The following is an 18,202-nucleotide window of genomic DNA, read 5'->3' on the forward strand; positions in this document are numbered from 1 at the left end:
CGTGAAAGAAATGAGCAACGTATACCGTGGATAGCCATTTCATTGGCAGACTCCCAGTGTCATTGGGAGTCTAACCATTGGTACACTGGTCACACTGCAGTGCAGTCCTGGTTACCTTCGACTTAGTGATTTGGAAGAAGGTTTCTAACATCTGCAGTTTAGATTGTGTTGCTGATATGACTTAATGATAACAATTATGTTGCTGTATTTGTAGACAGGTCTTAGTACAGAGACTTGATTTTTCCATCCTTCCCTGTGAATCAGATTTTTGTGTATTATTAGTTTAAATTCTGTTTGTGTGTATAGAGCTTGAGATCGTGACAGTGTAACCGGTTTCTGCTTCATCCCGCTGCAACAGTTCGGCCCAAACAGACTCCTCAACTCTGCGTTGTGTAGTGTTTTTAAAAAGACAAGGAGTCTCTGATCGATCATTGCCACTTTATTTCCTGAATGGAAACAACGGTGTATTATCAGTGCACAGGCTCACCATACACCACTCCGCACAGCACACTACGGCAGAACATCTCATTAGCATTCCGCTTTAGCATACAGTTTCACACATTAATAAACAAATGAAAAGTACATAAAACTGATGTTAGACATGTGTCCACTAAGCACTTATTACACTCGGTGCTCGTCAGCTAATCAAACATGTTTTATGTGTCTGTACTACTTAGCTATATTGTGTGCGGAACAATACAACTCACCTCTCGTATGGCTACGGCAGACTGGCAGCGATTACTGCAGCCAGCCTCACCTAACCAGCCACACCGAGAGGGGGAGGGGGGGGGGGGGGCGCTGTTTCCCCATTACACTGACATTTGTGGCAAGTGGAATAATACCACATAAACACTGTTACATTCCCCCCTGCTGAATTCCACTTGCACACTCAAATAAACAAACACCACAAACAAAAAAACACCCTTAAAAAAGAATCAGGTACACCACAGTCACCATAACACAAACAGAGGACAAAAACCCAATAATCCTCAAAAAAAAAGAACAAGATAAAAAAAAAATCCAATAGTTAATCCACAGCTATCAGCATGTGATAAATCTGTTCAGTAATACCAGGTCGTACAGTCACAAAGAAAATTCAGTCAGAGGACTATCCCCAAAGGAAGTAGAAGAAGTAGTTGGCCAAACCCCTTCCAAAAAAGAACAAAATATGCCAGTTACATATTTCATCACATCATAACTGTGCGCCACTCCGACACAGAAAAATCAACGACAAATAATCAGTTTCAATTCTAAAGATCAAAGTCCCACTTCAACAACAATAGAATCAACTCACAGTTATCAACAATATTTAAACTTTAACAGGTCTCTGATGCATCATTTCAATCAACCTGGAAACAGGCTTAAGTAACCGTCCCACTCTCGATCTAGCACGGGTCCCCACCATCCTGCTAACATCAATCGGGTCTGCGTTGGGTGGAACAACTGTGGTTGAGACATGACCCTCAATCGTAGCTTCATTGTCCTGGTCACTGTCAGTAATGGCTGCCAACTCCGAAACAGAGGAGGCTACAACTGGGGCCACAGACATAAGCAGGTCAGAATGTTGACCACCAGAGGTGGCATCTACCTGCTCCTCAGTGTCAACAGGGGGAACACTGGTACAGGCAAGCTCTCGATCCACCATGCTGCCTTCTGGTTGAGTAACCCCTGTCATCAGCGAGTCGCTGGACACTGCAGACGGTAAGTCAGACACCCAAGCTCTTGTCCTGTATTCAGCCGTGCCCACTGATGAGTTGCAGACAGGTTCTCCGTCGCATCCAACCATCAGCAAGCCAGACTCAGAAAGCTCATCTCCATCATCCTGAACTGAAACACCACTGAGAGGGAGGAAGTTCACTGGCATTATCAGGTTGCGATGCATAACTTTCACTTGCCCTGTGGAATCATCCATCAGCTTAAAGGTGTGACTCTCATCATTTTTGTCAAAAACTGTATAGACAACACTCTCCCAGCGATCAGCAAGTTTTCTTTTGCCACGTCCCTTTTTGTTGGCCAAAAGGACGCGATCACCTATCGCTACTGGGGCTCCCCGCACTTTCCGGTTGTAGAGGTCCGTGTGACGCTTCAAATTTTTGCGAGCCACCTCCTGCGCCAAATCCATGGCCTCTTTGAGGTCCCTCCTCAATGTCTGGACATATCGATCATAGTTCATGATGTCTTGGTGCTCAATAACAGAGCCAAAGATCACATCAATCGGCAGTCTTGGCACTCTGCCAAACATCAGCAGAAATGGCGCATAGCCAGTTGTCTCATGGACTGTGCAGTTATAGGCAAATGTGAGAGCTTTCAGTGCCTCAGGCCACCTTTTCTTGGCTCTTGGGGGTAATGCACGAATCATGTTGCCCAAGATACGGTTCATCCTCTCGCAGGAGCTGTTTCCCATCGGATGGTATGGGGTCGTGTGAGACTTCTGGACACCTGCCACATTCAATAGCTCGGCAATGAGCACACTCTCAAAATTAGCTCCTTGATCCGAGTGAAGGCGTTTCGGAAAGCCGTAGATGCAGAAGTAGTTATGCCAGAGTTGGTGTGCCACCGCCTTAGCAGACTGATTGGGGCATAGAAAGGCCTGAGCCATCTTAGTAAAGTGGTCTGTGACCACAAGCACATCCACTGATTTGTTCGCCGAATCCTCCGCAGACCAAAAATCTATGCAGACCATTTCAAGAGGCTCTGATGTTCTGATATTCTCCAAAGGTGCTCTCGCCTCTGGCTCAGGCGACTTGCTAACAACACACCTTCTGCAGCACCGTACATACTCTGACACATGCTTGGCCATACCAGGCCAGTAGAATCTATGCCTGGCCAGATAAAGTGTTCTTTGTTGTCCCTGGTGACCGGCTTCATCATGGACGCCTTTCAGTACAGCGAGCCGCAAGGTTGGCGGAACAACATACAGATAAGTCTTTGTCTTTGAGACGGGATTCTTGGAGACTCGATACAGCACACCATCCCTCACAGTTAACTTGTCCCAAGCCCTTAGAAATCTCTTCGTATCAACCGGTTCACTTGCCCGCTCCCTCCTCGAGGGTCTCCGTCCCCTTTCCACATAGGAGATCACTCTGCACAGCACATCATCACGCCGCTGGTGTCCCACTAGGTCATCACGCGAGAAGGGTTCAGAATCAGACTGGTTTGGCGTAAGCACAGTCTGAGAGCATTGGGGCAGAAGGAGAGCATGTGGCCACACCCTGGACTCATGTTCACTATGGGCCTGGAAGACAGCTCCCACCTCAGAAGATGTCAGCATTCCTGTCTGTGCAACAGCCGTGCACTGCGAAACAACAGGCTGGTCATTGCTTGAGGCCTTATCAGCTGAGTGAACAGTCCATCTGAAGGCCTCCTGAACCCCACCAGTGGCGACTGCCTCTGCTTCTGCCAGAAGTTCCTTATATGGAACTCTTATCAAACGGTGTGAGGCCCTGGGGTGCACGAAGGGCTCCCTGCTCAGCGCGTCAGCAACCACATTTTTAGGACCAGGAATGTACTTTATGTCAAACTGGAAAGGCGCTAGCTTTGCGATCCACCTCTGCTCACATGCATCCAGTCTTCGCTTAGAAAGTATGTAAGTGAGAGGGTTATTATCCGTCCATACGGTAAACTGATGACCCCTCAACCAGTGATGGAACTTGTCGCACACCGCCCACTTCAATGCAAAGAACTCCAGCCTATGCGCTGGGTACTTGGACTGTGCATGATTGAGTGTCTTACTGGCAAAGGCGATCGGTCTTGATGTAGAAGCCCCAGAAGGAACTTGCGACAACACGGCACCAAGGCCACTGCTGGAGGCATCAACAGAGAGCAAAAAGGGCTCCTCAAAATTAGGATGGGCCAGGAGCACTCAATCCAACAAGGCCTGCTTCAGCTCATTGAAAGCTGCCCTGCATTCATCCGTCCAGTCCTCCTCACACAGCTTTGTACGCACCAGCCAGTGCTTTCGCCGTGAACCACGAGGGCCTTTATCCCCAGATGTCAGCCAAAACAGAGGTTTTGCGATGGATGAGCAGTTCTCAATAAATTGTTGGTAGAACATTACCATCCCCAAAAATGAGCGGACCTTCTGTTGGGATGGGACACTCGAACCCTCTTCCATAAGGTCTGCCTCTGCAAGGGATGTAATGGATGCTATTTTGTCAGGGTCTGACTGTATCCCATCAGCATTTACAATGTGCCCCAGGAATTTCACAGACTGTCTCAGAAAATGGCACTTCTTTGGAGCCAACTTAAGGTTGTGAACCTGGAGTCTCTGGAACACCATATGCAAGCGCTCCAGTGCTAATTCTTCTGTCGGGGCAAAAACCAGAACATCGTCAAGATAACACAGCACACTGAGGAAGTTCTGATCCCCAAAAATGCCTAGCATCATCCTCATGAAGGTGGCCAGACTGTTGCACAATCCTTGTGGCATACGATTATATTCGTACAACCCAAGAGACGTAAATGCCGTGTACTTACGGTCCTCCTCATGCACCTCCACATTATACTAACCCGAAGTAAAGTCCATTGTGGAGAACAATCCGTTCCCTCCCAAAGCAGCCAGTGCGTCAGCCGGCTGCGGGAGTGGGTGAGCATCTTTGACAGTTCTAGCATTAAGCCAGCGAAAGTCGTTACAGATTCTCAACTCACCGGACTTCTTCCAAACTAAGACCAGGGGTGATGCAAACTCACTGCAAGACTTCCGAATTATTTCCCGTTCCTCCATGTCATTCAAAGCCTGTCTGAGTTTTTCATAATGAGTCGGCGGCACACGTCGGCATGGCAACCAGAATGGCTTGTCGTCCACAACTCGAATTCGATGTAGGCAGCCTTGCCACAATCCAGCTTGTCTCTCGAGAAGATAGACTCAAACTGGGCTATGAGGCCAACCAGTTTTTCTTTGCCAGTTGGCGAAACTGCACATGAATCAATGTCGATATCAGACAGCCCCAGATTTTGCAGCACTGCATGTAGGGGGCTACAACCACTTGTCACCTCCTGTGAGGGTGAAACATCTGGCAAAGTGGAAACATCAGTGACTAGACTCTGCTCATCATGGCACCAAGCTGAGCCAGTAGACCGTTGCATGTTCTGTTGCAAGTAGGAGCCAGTGGGGCTGAAGTTCTCCACTGCTGCACAGGGGGACACGTCAGCCAACTTCATGTTCCGTTTCAGTGTTATCGGCTTGTCAAAGGGGTTCAGCACTTTCACAGGGAGCCACCCATCACTGTTTAGATGCGCTACAGTTCTCCCAACCATAACTGACCTCGGTCCAGACCTTGACCCAGTGGGCTCTACAACGACAGCACTGCCCACTTCCCCATTATTCATTAGCTGTAGCCTGCCCCAAACAAGGTGTTCTGTCAAGGGCTCTAATGTTACAGCTCTCTTTAGCTTGACAGTTCCGATCTTATCACCAACATGCCCTGGGGCCACCACTCCTGACATTGAACTCAGCAGATTTTTATTAAGCTGTTCTTCCGCACTCAGAGTCTTGCTGCATTCCTCTCCTAAATGTCCCTCTTCCCTCAGGCGATTACCCAGATACCTCATTAGGTTACTGCCCAAAATGAGGTCCTCACTCTGCCCTGCAATCACCAACATTGGCACAACAACTTTACAGCCATATATCTCCACTGTAAAGTCACACACACCTGATGGAACTGTCCTCGAACCACCACAGCCAATCAGGACGACATCCGTGGGTTGCAAGGTGGGGGTCTGCAGCACTGCATGATGTAATAGTTGGGGCATCATATTGGTGCTGAGGGTGCAGGCCATAGAGCCACTGTCAAGCATGGCTTTAACAGACACTTTGCCACCCAGGGTCACATTTTCATAGAACAGCTCATCATGCTGTTTTAGTCTGTGTGTGTTCTGAAGAATGGGTCTCCGGCCTAGCTGGCGCTCCTCACAAACAGTGTGTAATACAGATTCTAAATCATCAAAATCATCCTCTTTGGGGGCGATTTCAGGCCTAACACTTGCCCCCTCCACATGTAGGCCATCTAGTTTCCCAGCTGCTGGGTGGCTGATTCAGGCCCCCTCACTCTGACAGACACTGCCCTGGGGCATTGAGCCCGTGTGTGGTCGCCAGCATGGCAGATGAAACATAGCTGATGGGCTCTACAGTGGTGATACGTAGAGTGTTCAGTGTCACCACAAATCACGCAAGGAACAATTTTGTGTGTTTGGTTTCGGGGAACCCTTACATCATCCTTAACAGGCAGCTTTGCTTGTCGAGGCTGTCCCTCCAGGACTTTCTCTAACAGGGCTATCACATGATCAAGACGATCAGTAGGTGGTTTTGCATGAAGGTCGGTAAGTGATGCTGAGGTAGAGGTTGGTGATGGTGTAATACACTTACTGTTGCCTGTCGCCTGCTGCACATTAGGACTCACCTCCTGTTGCTGAAAACTTAAGGCACTGACTGCACTAAACTGAGGGGTGCACTTCCGGTCCTTGCCATGCTCCAGCAATTTCTCGTGCACATCAGCAACCGTCCACTGCTGCAGGGGCTTGCACTTGAAAATAAGAGACAGTTCTGAGTCTGGACAGTGGCGGATAAACATAGCAGTCAGCTCTTTCGTCAGATATGCAAAGGACTTATTTTGTCTCTTCAGACAGTCTTCAGTCACCTCCATGGCTCTGTTCAACCTGAGCCAGTAATCAAACGGTGTTTCACCTGAGTTGGGTAGTGTTGCATAAAAATCAGCTAAAGGCATGCTTGAACAGGCAGTGTCACTGAAGTGCTGCTTTAAGATCTCAAAAATGGGCTCTGGGCCCCTCTCAAGACACACCGATGGCTTACTATGTATGCCCACCTTGACTATTTCTTGTGCCCTCCCCAGCAGTTTACTTAGCACATCATCAGCTTGTTCAGCAACTGGTACCCCTCTTCTCTTAAAAAAAGTCATCATCATTTCCTCCCATTTCTGAACACTGCATGTATCACAGCCATCCCCTCTAAAACACACAGGTTCTTTAACATCAGACTTTACAATCACATTCAATAGTGAGGGTTCAGATAACACATTATTGGCAGACCCAACAACACTGTTTCCCACTCCAGAGCCCAACCGAGATTCAAGACAAGAGGCAATGCTTTCCCCAATAGAAAACCCAATTTGCGTTGCAATCTCTGCATAAAGGTTCTCTTTTGTGGGACTGGTTTCTGATCTAGTATTTTGTAGATCATCACAGTTCCCAACAATAGGGTTTTCATTTAACTCAGCAAGGACAGGCTTAGGTGTGGAGGAAACTGGGGCTGTCAGCAACCTTGATCTGCCTCTGCCAAATGAATGCAGAGGGGTAAAACCAACTGCCCCCCTTCCCCTGCCAAAACTGGGAAAATCTGCCATGGCTCAGCAATATGTCCCTCCTTTTTTTTTTTTTTTTTTTAACTCTCCAAAAAAAAGAAAGCACAGAGCCCCGCCCCAATGTCTCTAAAGAATGCAGAAAATGGCGGGACTAAGAAAAGCCAGTCTCCCGCGACTTTTCCACCTTCCAGGAAGTAGACGGCCCCCGTTGCGGTCGCAGGATAGCAGGAGCTGGGGTCACGGCACCAGTGTAACCGGTTTCTGCTTCATCCCGCTGCAACAGTTCGGCCCAAACAGACTCCTCGACTCTGCGTTGTGTAGTGTTTTTAAAAAGACAAGGAGTCTCTGGTCGATCATTGCCACTTTATTTCCTGAATGGAAACAACGGTGTATTATCAGTGCACAGGCTCGCCACACACCACTCCGCACAGCACACTCTCGTATGGCTACGGCAGACTGGCAGCGATTACTGCAGCAATATTACAATTTCTAATATACAATAAAATAACAGCAACAACAAATGATGTACCTGAATGGAAACAACGGTGTATTATCAGTGCACAGGCTCGCCATACACCACTCCGCACAGCACACTACGGCAGAACATCTCATTAGCATTCCGCTTTAGCATACAGTTTCACACATTAATAAACAAATGAAAAGTACATAAAACTGATGTTAGACATGTGTCCACTAAGCACTTATTACACTCGGTGCTCGTCAGCTAATCAAACATGTTTTATGTGTCTGTACTACTTAGCTATATTGTGTGCGGAACAATACAACTCACCTCTCGTATGGCTACGGCAGACTGGCAGCGATTACTGCAGCCAGCCTCACCTAACCAGCCACACCGAGAGGGGGGGGCGCTGTTTCCCCATTACACTGACATTTGTGGCAAGTGGAATAATACCACATAAACACTGTTACAACAGCACAGTGCATTTACAGGTACAAGCCAGTGCATTTTTTATTCCCTCTGGTGTAAAGTCTCTGCCAAATCAAACATGTCAATCATTAAGAGTAAGATTTCCACACTGTGGGGGGCCCAGGTTAATGATAACTGCCTTTGGTGCTGTTGGCCAACAGTGTGCTGATGGAAGGAGACCAAGTGGAAGGGAAGCAAAGCCAGGAGCACGGCAGCTTGATTCACACTTTCTACATGGAATATAATAATAATAATAATGGATTGGATTTATATAACGCTTTTTCAAGGCACCCAAAGCGCTTTACAATGCCACTATTCATTCACTCTCACATTCATACACTGGTGGAGGCAGCTACAGTTGTAGCCACAGCTGCCCTGGGGCAGACTGCCATATTGCGCCATCGGCCCCTCTGGCCAACACCAGTAGGCAGTAGGTGAAGCGTGTTGCCCAAGGACACAACGACCAGGACAGAGAGCCTGGGGATCGAACCGGCTACCTTCCGGTTACAGATGCGCTTCCCAACCCCCTGAGCCACGGTGAAAGAAATAGAGTCGTGGTAATCTTTACTTTTATGTGAATAGTGTTTTGCAGGTGAAGAGAGGGTCAGACAAGATCATGAGTCTGAAGCTGGAAATCAAAGGATGACGTTGAATGTTGCCAGCGTGGTAACTGAAGCAGAATTTAATGGACATGTGTGGCGTCTTCTTTTTGAGGTCTTTACCTTACAATATAAAGCACCTTGAAGCAACTGTTGTGATTTGGTGCTATATAAATAAAACTGAATTGAATTGAAGGAGAGAAATGCAGAAGGACCCCAACCCAAAATGGCGCCGGTGAGGTCGGCTGCCGTGCTGGATGCTCTGCCCTAACTTCTCCACTTTTTGCAGTTTTTCGTCACTTTTTGCTATATCTGCGATAATCTTGCATGGGCATCATGCAAAACACACAAATCCGCTACAGTAGAGACACTTTGGTTTCTATTGGTCTGCAGTACACGAACATTTCACCATGTTTAACTCCGGACCCAACCTGGCCAAAGGAGATCCTGAGAGAGAACAAAGGACGCGACCCTAAGCGACGGCCTCGAGGTAAAAGAGCCGGCATCAGGAATAGGCTACGGGCTCGCGCACACCGCGCACCCATGCCCAGTATCCTGCTAGCCAATGTTCAATCCATCGAGAACAAGCTTGATGACCTCAGAGCCAGAATCAAGTTCCAGAGAGACATTCGGGACTGCAACCTCCTCTGCTTCACCGAGACTTGGCTGAACCCAGCGATACCAGACCACGCCGTGCAGCCGACGGGGTTCTTTTCGGTTTACCGCATGGACAGGACAATGGAGTCGGGGAAGAAAAGAGGTGGTGGAGTGTGTTTGATGGTGAACAACAGATGGTGCGACAGCACAAACATCTCCCCACTCACACGCTCTTGCTCGCCCAATCTGGAGCTTTTGATCGTTAAGTGTCGCCCTTTCTATCTCCCTCGGGAATTCACTGCGGTCATTGCCTGCACTGTTTACATTCCGCCTCACGCGGACTCGGACACTGCCTTATGTGAGCTACATGAGGCTCTCACAGATCAACAAACACTTCACCGAGATGCCGCACTCATTGTTATGGGAGATTTTAACAGAGTGAATCTCAAACGGACATTTCACAACCTTCACCAGCACATCAACTGCCCCACCCGGGGCACGAGGACATTAGACCACTGCTACACCCCGTTCAAGAACTGTTACAAGGCTCAACCCCTGCCGGCATTTGGAAAATCGGACCATTCCGCCATCTTCCTCATACCTGCTTACAAACAAAGGCTAAAGCAGCAACCACCAATCAGGAGGGAGGTCGCTCGCTGGACGGACCAATCGGTGGCCGCGCTGCAGGACGCACTGGATGACGCAGACTGGGACATGTTTCGGCGCAGCTCTGATGACATCAACATGTTTACGGAAGCGGTTGTGGGATTTATCGGGAAACTAGCGGACGACACAGCAGAAAGAACTATCATCCGAACGTTTCCCAACCAGAAGCCGTGGGTGGATAAAAACATCCGCGACGCTCTGAGATCACGCACCGCTGCCTACAATGAAGGGCTTGTCTCCGGTAATATGGACTTATACAAGGCTGCGTCCTACAACGTGCGCAGCGCGGTCCGAAAGGCAAAGCGGAGCTACGGGGAAAAACTAGAGTCACAGCTACGACAGTGCGACTCTAGGAGCCTGTGGAAAGGACTGCGGACTATAACGGACTATAAACGACCAGCTTCTTCAATGATGAATGCCGATGCTTCACTGGCTGATGAGCTGAACACGTTTTATGCTCGCTTCGACGCCGCAGCAATTAAAACAACAAACGGCTGCGCGCGCTCGGAGTGCACCAGTGAAGAAAATGCTTTCGTCATCACAGAGCATGCCGTGAGGAACACCTTCAGGAGGGTGAACACCAGGAAGGCAGCAGGACCAGATGCAATCCCTGGCCGGGTCCTTAGAGCCTGCGCTGATCAACTAGCACCGGTGTTCACGGAGATCTTCAACCTCCAAAGAAACAACAGCCCGCTTGCCACAATGACTACCGTCCAGTAGCACTGACTTCAATTGTGATGAAGTGTTTTGAAAGACTGATGAGAGATCACATCACTTCTTCACTTCCTCCCACCATCGACTCACTTCAGTTTGCTTACCGGACTAATCGTTCCACAGACGATGCCATATCTCACCTGCTCCACACATCCCTGAGTCACCTGGACACTGGCAGAGGGAATTATGTTAGGATGCTGTTCGTGGACTACAGTTCAGCATTCAACACAATAATTCCCTCTAAGCTTTTCACCAAGTTGACAGATCTAGGACTCAGCTCATCACTGTGTCAGTGGATCCTCAACTTCCTCACAGACAGACCCCAATCAGTGAGGGTAGGAAAACAAGTCTCCCCCTCCATCTCACTCAGCACTGGAGTGCCTCAGGGCTGTGTTTTAAGCCCCCTGCTGTACTCACTGTACACTTATGACTGTGTAGCCACATCCGACACCACCTCCATTGTCAAGTTTGCTGACGACACTGCTGTTGTGGGCCTGATCTCCGACAACATCGAGACGGCCTATCTGGAGGAGATTAGGAACCTGGAGACCTGGTGCCAGGAGAATAACCTCCTCCTAAACATCAGCAAGACTAAGGAGCTGATCGTGGACTTCACTACAAAGCAGGCGAGGAATTACAAACCCCTCATCATCAGTGGCACGCCAGTGGAGAGAGTGGACAGTTTCCGATACCTGGGTGTCCACATCACTCAGGACCTGTCATGGTCCTGTCACATCAACACCCTGGTTAAGAAAGCCCGTCAGCGTCTCTTCTTCCTCAGAAGACTTAGAGACTTCCATCTGCCACTGAAGGTGCTCAAGAACTTCTACTCCTGCACCATCGAGAGCATCATTCAATCAGAGCTCCCTGACCTGCTGTCCATCTACACCAAGCGGTGCAAGTCCAAAGCTAGGAAGATTATGATGGACCTCTCCCATCCCAACAATGGACTCTTCTCACTGTTGAGGTCTGGGAAGCGCTTCCGCTCCCTTAAGGCCAAAACAGAGAGAATGAGGAGGAGCTTCTTCCCCCAGGCTATTCGGGCCCTGAACCAGGTGTAGGACTGGACTCTCCCAAACACGTCACTATAAGACTGGACTCTCACACACGTCACCACACACACCACCACACATTTCCTATAATCCTATAATTCCTATAATTTATAATCCTTATCTTTATAATCTCTTCTGCTATTTGCACATTCTTTACTGTAAATTCCTAAGTTAATTTGTAAATTTTTGTAGTAAACTGTAAATTGTAAATATTGTAAAACTTTTCTTCTGTCATTTAATGGTCGGGCATTGTACAGCTACAAGCATTTCACCCCCATGTCATACTGTGTATGGTTGTGTGTGTGTGACAAATAAAATTTGAATTTGAATTTGGTGTGGATTTTGCAAATAGGATGGAATGGCTGAATGCGGAAGTGCAGAGGTTAAGAAAGGAGGAAGTGAGGGCAGCTATGAAGGTGTATGAAGAGTGAAAAGGTGGTTGGTTGGAGATGTGTAGGAGACAGGGCAGTGGACCTTTGACTGTTTAACAGTCACAGAGAGTGAGAAGATGCCTGAGGAATGGAGAGTTTTGAAGAACAAGGGTGGTGTGCACAGATGTAGTAACTACAGAGCTTTAATGCTGATGAGCCATACCATGAAGTACACTATGGGAAAGACTGGTTGAAGCCAGGTTAAGGAGAGAGGTGGTGAATGCCCCAGATCCCCTAGGCTCTGTCTTGAGGTATCCTGAGGTAGATGCTGAACCCTGAGTTGACCCCAGTGCCTGTGAGTGTGTGAACACGCGGGTAAAAGTGCTTAGGCACAGAAAAAGCTGGTGTATGAATGCAGACAGCAGGTGCTATGTAAGCGCCAGTCTATTAAGTACAGCATTAAATGTTATGTCAGACAAGTTGAATAAAGAGGTCTTTGGCTGAGTGTCTCGTGTGCTCATCGCAGACAGTTTTGAGCGTTATTAGCAGCTAAAAATGAAGTGACAGAGCTCACACCGATGTCAATATTTATACCCGTAACCGTAGTGAGATTTGTTTGTTATAGGACGTGTACAGTTTACTCTCTTATTGTGGCTTCGAGCTTAATCGGGTTTCTACTTTCTGAGTTTTTGTTTCTTCTTCTTGTCTGCAGGAAAATGGCACCTGGGCCTGAACTGTGAGAGCCGTGACGATCACTGCCACCACCCTAACAACCACGGCTTCAATTATTTCTTCGGTATCCCTCTGACTAACCTGAGGGACTGCCAGCCTGGACATGGCACCATTTTCCAGTTCCATAAATATTTGCCATACAGAACAATGGGCATCGTTTTGCTCACTACAGTTGTGCTGCACTACAGCGGGGTCATCGGCAGAAGGTCGATCCTGAGCTTGATGTTTCTGTTGCTTTTGGTCACTGGTTTGCTAGTAGCGTTCATCATGGTTGTCCCATACTTAAACTGTGTTCTCCTGAGGGACCACAGCATTGTGGAGCAGCCATATAAGTCTGAAAACATGACACAGAGGATGGTCCACAAGGCAGTGGACTTCATAGAGCGGTACGTGAAGCTTTCCTGATTCACCTGGATCTGAAAACTCTCTTGTTGCAATGTTTCATATTCATTGTTTGTTTCTGCAGAAATTCAAACAGGCCTTTCCTGCTCCTTTTCTCTTTCCTCCAAGTCCACACAGCCATCTTTGCTTCAGCAGCTTTCAGAGGAACGAGCCGCCATGGTATCTACGGGGACGCTGTGCAGGAGGTGGACTGGAGTGTGGGTAGGTCATTCTGTCTGTTTAAAGGAAAAGCTGCTTTTCTATGTCTGTCAGTTCTTTCAAATCCAGTAAAAAAAGCCCAGAAGCTTCCGACCTCTCCTCTTTGCCCAGTTCAGTCAAATGACACTAAGAAAGAAAGAGCCTTCAGGAATAATCATTAAAGTGGGAACAGAAGATAAGTGTGTAGTCATAGCAATTACATCTTGTCACGATCTTATCATGTTAGGAGGGTAGGCTCTGTGAAACCCCCCCAGCTTCACCTGCTGCTGCAGAGGAGAGAAGAACCAGTGAGTGAGGCGAGATGGAAGATGTGAGGAGATCCACTTAAAACCTTGTGGATGGAGAACTGATCTCACTGTGCTTTGTAGTGTTTATCATGACCTGACCTTAGTATACTGCATGTCAGGGAGAAGCCCTAATCAGACAAATCGCTATGAGTCTCACGTGGCGACAGTGGGAAGAAAAACACCTTTTTAAAAGAAAACCTCCAGCAGAGCCAGGCTCAGGAAGCTCAACCATCTGAGCCGACTAGATTGGGGTAAGGATTACTAAATATTAAATGCAATACTGGTGTATAGAGGAGTATAAATAGGAGTGAAGAACTGCATCATCATCAACAACTATTACAGCATAACTACTGCACTGACAGGGACTCGAAAGAGAGAGCAGATTTCTCCTGTCTTGGCTTCCCTTCATTGGCTTCCTGTTAAATCCAGAATTCAAAATCCTGCTCCTCACATACACGGTCTTAAATAATCAGGCCCCATCTTATCTTAATGACCTTGTAGTACCATATCACCCTATTAGAGCACTTCGCTCTCGCTCTGCAGGCCTACTTGTTGTTCCTAGAGTATTTAACAGTAGAATGGGAGGCAGAGCCTTCAGTTTTCAGGCCCCTCTTCTGTGGAACCAGCTTCCACTTTGGATTCAGGAGACAGACACTATCTCTACTTTTAAGATTAGGCTTCAAACTTTCCTTTTTGCTAAAGCATATAGTTAGGGCTGGACCAGGTGACCCTGAATCCTCCCTTAGTGATGCTGCAACAGGTGTAGGCTGCCAGGGATTCCCATGATGCTCTGGGAGTTTCTTCTTCACTCACTATGTGTTAATAGGTCTCTCTGTCATTACAATTATAATAGTCATTACTTCTCCGTCAGCACTCTCAAAGCCAACAGTTTTTCTCTATATTAGGGTCTAAAAATAAAGCCCCTTGAAGTGACAGTTGTTTTGATTTGGCGATGTATAAATAAAGTTGAACTGAACTGTTTTTGGCGACTGAAAAAAGTTAATGTCCAGTAGTAATGATGGACATGATCAATACAATCCCTGTGTCAAGGCTGATGGGCACGCTGGACTCAGGAGATCAAAGTTCAGTGTGTTTGTTTACAGCGAAAGTATATTTGCACAAAGACACAATGCAAATAGTGGAATAGTGGTCCAGGGGTCCGGGGGGAAGAGAACCCATGTAAAACCGTCCATCTCAGGGTTCGACCCACCACACACCAAGGAGGGGAATCCAGGGAAATGTACAGAAGAAACACACTTAGTGTTCGAGGATGTCAGAGGCACCACAAACACAGAAGGTTTAACTCATTGTGTTGTTGAACGGTCCAGTGAAGAGTGGCCTTGATGAGATGAGGACACAAACACACGTGCACAGATAGAGGAGAGAGGCACAGAAAGAAAGCAGAGCAGCCAGCGAGCACTGATGCCTACTTTGACCAATCTAATATAGAAGATGTATTTTTCCTCCTTCTTTAAGCTGCTCCGTTTAGGGGTCACCACAGTTCATCTGCATCCATCCCGCTCTGTCCCTCTGCCTCTGTCACACCCACTCTCCTGCTTGACATCATTGACGACAAACACGAACCTCCTCTGAGGTCTTCCTCTTTTCCTCCTGCCTGGCAGCTTTAACACATGTGTTGTTTTACAGTTTCTCTTTCTCGTTCTGTTATTCATACTCAAACGGAAAAATGTTTCCAAATAATTACAGACTGGAGTTTGCACTGTGTGTATTCTCAGGTCAGCTCATGGAGACGCTGGACAGACTCAGCTTGAGAGGAAAAACTCTTGTTTACTTGACTTCAGATCAAGGGGCTCATCTGGAGGAAATCTCTGCCAGAGGCGATGTCCACGGGGGATCGAACGGAATATATAAAGGTACACCGAGAAGAAAAACGGAAAACTGTTCTTGGTTGTAATGCTTAAAGCTGAAGACCTTTCTGCCTGTATACATCAGCAGGATTTTACCATTTAGTTAATAATTATAATTGCAGCCACCGGCAGAGCAAATGTAGACAATGACAGTACCACCTGTGCAGACGGCTCAGTGGGGATTTGGTGCAGTGCTATCATTTAGGCTTAATTGGTAGCCGGATGAGAATTATTTTCATGACTTCTTGTTCTTTTTTTTTTCTTTTACCGAGCAGCAGGGAAGTCCACGAATTGGGAGGGAGGAATCAGGGTCCCTGGAATTTTACGTTGGCCTGGGAAAATCCCTGGTGGCAGACAGATAGATGAGCCCACCAGCAACATGGACCTGTTTCCTACTGTGGTGCAGCTGAGTGGAGCTTCAGTCCCAGAGGACAGGTGAGGCTGCACAGCGGTGAGACTGTGCTCCTTCCTTATGTCAGCCTGAAATCTAGGTCACATTTAAAGAAAGGAGAGGCAGTGAGAGCGATTCACAGTGAGGGGAATCCTGGATGTGAGCAGAGGGAACATGTTTTCTAATGAAGAGTGGGGTGTTAAGGTAATCCAGAGGCTTTGATCAGTTGCAGCCACCATTGTAATTCATGTTCACTTTCTTTCTGCAGGGAAATAGATGGTCATGACCTCATGGATTTGCTACAGGGGAGAGCTGGACGTTCCAAGCATGAATTTCTCTTTCACTACTGTAATGCCAACTTGAACGCTGTCAGATGGCATCCCCAAAACAGTAAGTGTGCAACAGAGAAAGATGAAGCCGTATTGATAACCTCTACCGTTTGTTGACAAGTGCAAACACACTTTGCACCAGGTCAGGCAGCATTTTTAACCTAACCTGCAGGGTCAGGTTCAGTCTGTCCAAGTGACACAGCATGTCGACCAAAAAGACCAGATCCATAATCCACTTGAGGTCCGAGAGCTCGGGATAGTCCTTCTCTACCATTAACAGTTTCATGGGCGACCGTGGCTCAGGGGGTTGGGAAGTGTATCTGTAACCGGAAGGTCGCCGGTTCGATCCCCGGGCTCTCTGTCCTGGTCGTTGTGTCCTTGGGCAAGACACTTTACCCTACCGCCTACTGGTGTTGGCCAGAGGGGCCGATGGCGCCATATGGCAGCCTCGCTTCTGTCAGTCTCCCCCAGGGCAGCTGTGGCTACACCTGTAGCTGCCTCCACCAGTGTGTGAATGTGAGAGTGAATGAATAGTGGCATTGTAAAGCGCTTTGGGTGCCTTGAAAAGCGCTATATAAATCCAATCCATTATTATTATTATTATTATGGCATCCAAAAGCTCAAAGAAGCAAGAGAGTGCCTGGGTTTATCACAGCCACCTCACAGTGCAGTGCAGCAGCAGGTCACCTGGAAGCCTCGGGTCCAGCTCAGCGATGAGATTCTTGAATTGCATGTGGTTAAGTGCATGTGTGTGGATGCAGTTGATGATTTCCATCACAGGCTTCATGACGTTGTCTAAATTCAGTGATTTAGACGCGAGTTGCTCCCTGTGGATGATGCAGTGGAACCAAACGTGAAACATGGGGAGGGCACAGAAACAGAAACTCCAAGCTTTGTTTGCAATAATCAAGTATAAATCAAACACAAACACAGGGTCACACCCATCATGACACTCGCACCTACTGGGAAACTGTGGTATTTCCATCTCACGCACATTTGCATTTGATGAAAATACAGTGTTAAAGCACTTTGAATCACCTTGTTGTTGAATTGTGCTATACAAATAAATTTCCCTTGCCTTGCCTTGCCTTAAACTCAAACGAAGCGAACACGCAGATTAAAAAAACCACAAACTTCAATATAAGAGCTGCATGAAACCAGGCAAAGAGCTGCATGCGGCTCAGGAGCCGCGGGTTGGCCACTTCTGAAATGGATTAATAAACTACTAAAATGTAACATACCAAACTAAAGGACAAAGATCACTTTGTACCAGACAGATACAAACTCTGGTATTTGAGGCCATATTCCTGGTGCTATTTGAAGTCAACATACAAAGATGAAAAGAGGCTGGCTTCCTCAAGAGAACAATCATCCAAAGCAGACTTAAATATTTGTAACAGTCCCCTGGCCTGAATATCAGAGAAGGTCTCAGGGGAGATCTGACACCGCAAGACAGTCTGAAAAGATCTCTCAGCTGAAGAGATCTGCAGGAGTGGCAGCTTAATATTATTAACTGCCACCAAAAGTGTTTACAGGCTGCAGCGTGAATGACTTGGTGTCCACACTTTCACAGATTCCACAGTTACTTATGTAGTTTTTCCAAGTTAATAAAATACAGAATGGAGTTCATTAACAGCAATGGTCTCATTTGAAAACCTGAGCATGCTGCTGCATTTCTATTTATGGTCACTTTTAAAGACAGCAGTTTGGCCAAAGTGCCCGACCACTGCTGATCTGTATCACACTGAAACA

General features: G+C 47.4%; 2 protein-coding genes across 3 annotated transcripts in view; one reads left to right on the plus strand and one right to left on the minus strand.

Annotated features, from left to right (window-relative positions):
• LOC147318643 (steryl-sulfatase-like) overlaps positions 1 to 18,202 on the plus strand; it is a 44,444-nt gene that overhangs the window by 13,976 nt on the left and 12,266 nt on the right. For both annotated transcript variants that reach the window (XM_086310689.1, XM_086310688.1), the window contains exons 6-10: positions 12,956 to 13,361; positions 13,442 to 13,578; positions 15,599 to 15,736; positions 16,006 to 16,165; positions 16,390 to 16,511. In XM_086310689.1, coding sequence (XP_086166815.1) covers positions 12,956 to 13,361; positions 13,442 to 13,578; positions 15,599 to 15,736; positions 16,006 to 16,165; positions 16,390 to 16,511 — 963 coding nt within the window. The remainder of the gene's footprint in view (positions 1 to 12,955; positions 13,362 to 13,441; positions 13,579 to 15,598; positions 15,737 to 16,005; positions 16,166 to 16,389; positions 16,512 to 18,202) is intronic.
• LOC147318644 (protein NYNRIN-like) lies at positions 432 to 8,208 on the minus strand. The gene is made up of 2 exons (XM_086310687.1): positions 7,846 to 8,208; positions 432 to 7,687 (listed from the first exon to the last, which is right to left on the minus strand). The coding sequence occupies exon 2, from the start codon at positions 3,269 to 3,271 to the stop codon at positions 1,310 to 1,312; it is 1,962 nt and encodes a 653-aa protein (XP_086166813.1). The 5' UTR covers positions 3,272 to 7,687; positions 7,846 to 8,208; the 3' UTR covers positions 432 to 1,309.

The sequence above is a fragment of the Aulonocara sp. 'chitande type north' Nkhata Bay genome, linkage group LG11 (assembly GCF_057382095.1).
Source record: "Aulonocara sp. 'chitande type north' Nkhata Bay isolate Kocher_YH1m ecotype deep benthic linkage group LG11, A_spYH_male_GT1.1, whole genome shotgun sequence".
Taxonomy (NCBI): Eukaryota; Metazoa; Chordata; class Actinopteri; order Cichliformes; family Cichlidae; genus Aulonocara; species Aulonocara sp. 'chitande type north' Nkhata Bay.

Excerpts from the sequence above, each read along its gene's own strand:
- LOC147318644 (XM_086310687.1), bottom strand. The coding sequence starts at position 3,271 with ATGCTGACATCTTCTGAGGTGGGAGCTGTCTTCCAGGCCCATAGTGAA.